The sequence below is a fragment of the Austrofundulus limnaeus genome, unplaced genomic scaffold, assembly GCF_001266775.1.
Source record: "Austrofundulus limnaeus strain Quisiro unplaced genomic scaffold, Austrofundulus_limnaeus-1.0 Scaffold82, whole genome shotgun sequence".
Taxonomy (NCBI): domain Eukaryota; kingdom Metazoa; phylum Chordata; class Actinopteri; order Cyprinodontiformes; family Rivulidae; genus Austrofundulus; species Austrofundulus limnaeus.
The window spans coordinates 345,941-347,789 of record NW_013952484.1 but is presented as its reverse complement, the minus strand read 5'-3'; the positions used below and the strand labels follow the sequence as shown (position 1 = coordinate 347,789).

At 35.6% G+C, this 1,849-nt stretch overlaps 1 protein-coding gene across 1 annotated transcript in view; it reads right to left on the bottom strand.

Annotated features, from left to right (window-relative positions):
* Positions 1-1,849, bottom strand: part of fig4a (FIG4 phosphoinositide 5-phosphatase a) — a 67,960-nt gene that overhangs the window by 40,066 nt on the left and 26,045 nt on the right. The window contains exon 12 of the mRNA XM_014011563.1: positions 618-751. Within this exon, the coding sequence (XP_013867017.1) occupies positions 618-751 (134 nt within the window). The remainder of the gene's footprint in view (positions 1-617; positions 752-1,849) is intronic.

The window sequence follows — 1,849 nt, the reverse complement described above, 5'->3', positions numbered from 1 at the left end:
GTTAATATTATTATTAATAGTTTTTATGATTTCTACATCATCAGTCCTTTTTTTCAGCTCTGTTGTCAACATGTACAGTAATGGGAAATCCAGATTCTTGACCGTTTAGTGTTAGCCGTTAGCTTCACCAGCYGATCACACGGTCACCTGGTTTCTGAGCTCCAGCTGTTCTATAGAAMCTCCTTGATCTGAAGTAAAAGTCATTTACCGGTAATGAGAAAACAAACTCTTTCATAAACTCGATCCTGAAATATCTCAGCTCAGGAACAAAATGTCAGGTGAGATTTAATGTGCAGACAGGTACATAGTTCTGAAAGCCCGTCTTTTGATGAGCTGATTTATTTGGTGCTGAATCAGCTTTAAAGTAGGCAAGGTTATCATTACAGCCGAGGTATTCTAAGGCTGGAAGTGGTCTAGCACTCTTCTTTCGAWGGGCACATATCAAGAGCGGTAAAAAGCCACTTCATATTTTCAAGAGGAGGTGATTAAAAACTGGGGCGCTAAGACACCATTAATGTCAGACTTTCAGACCTAGTAGAAACTGTTGCGCCTCCTTGTGTTACACCTTTATTTTCCATTTACAATTCAAGGACAAAACATTGTAAATTAGCTCCAACCTCTTGGTATAGCGGGCCATGTCCCAGGCAATGTAATCAATACGGTGGTCAGGAGGCAGGAACTGATTGAGGTTTATCACAGCAGGGTAGAGYTCCTCACTCAGAATCTTCTCATGTTTCCTCTTTTCACGTTTCTGTGCAACGGAAAGACATGTAACAAGTCACGTGAATGACCACCAACAGGCTGAAGGAAGTTTATACTTAGGCGCTTTAATGCACGCATGAATAGACTCCATGATGACAGATACACATGTAGAGATGAAGGATGAATTTTGTGTCTCTTTGATATATTCACCAACATCTATTCATGACCTCAAAGAAGGACAAAGCTGAAAAAAAGGTAATTTACAGGATCCAAGTAAAGTCTGTTTTTATGTGGTGGGCAGCACAAACACCAAGGATACAGTAGCTGCTGCTAAAAGGTAATATATTTATTTCCCAAACTTAAAAAACATCCCCTCACTAGCTATCAATTGTGCGCTAGGACATTAGAAACCCGAATAACACAAAGCAGCTCAGAAAATTTCACACTGTTATTGTATTTCAGCCAGCAAACAAACAGGTTCTACCTTTTTATAAATATAGTGCCAATAAAAAGTGTTCACCTGTTTTACTCTTTATTTTATAAATCAGTCATGGTCAACAAAGGTTGGCTTTCTTTACAGATAAAAAAAATCAAAGATATAACTTCTTCAATGTCAAAGTGAAATCAAATTTATTTGATATATTCCAATTGAATCAAAGCGTATAATTTAAAATACATGATTAAATAAATATTTGGCCCCTAAGGTTTCTGTCCTAATTCAACGCAGAAAAAACATTATTGAAAGCTACAAGTCAGGGTATGGTAGTGGTGTAACAATATATCAATCCATAGCGATACATTAATTAAATGATTAATGATTTGATTACATCAAAGCAAAAATAAAAACATCAACAGTACTTTGTATTTTAATTTTATTTTCTGTATTTTCAAGCAAATATCAGTCACTCGTCTCTTATTTTTAAATACCCGTTTCTAAAAGGAAAATTCAATGACCAAAACATACACTGATCGATATCGCATCATATCGATCACAGACCTGAATTAAAATCATAACATGACAAACTCTGTGATCGAGAAACTTTGCATCGTCATCCAAACAAAGCAATGTATCGCATTGTGATAAAGCTAGAAATGGAATTCCAAGGCAATATATAGAAAAAAATGTGTAAATTATATATATATATGT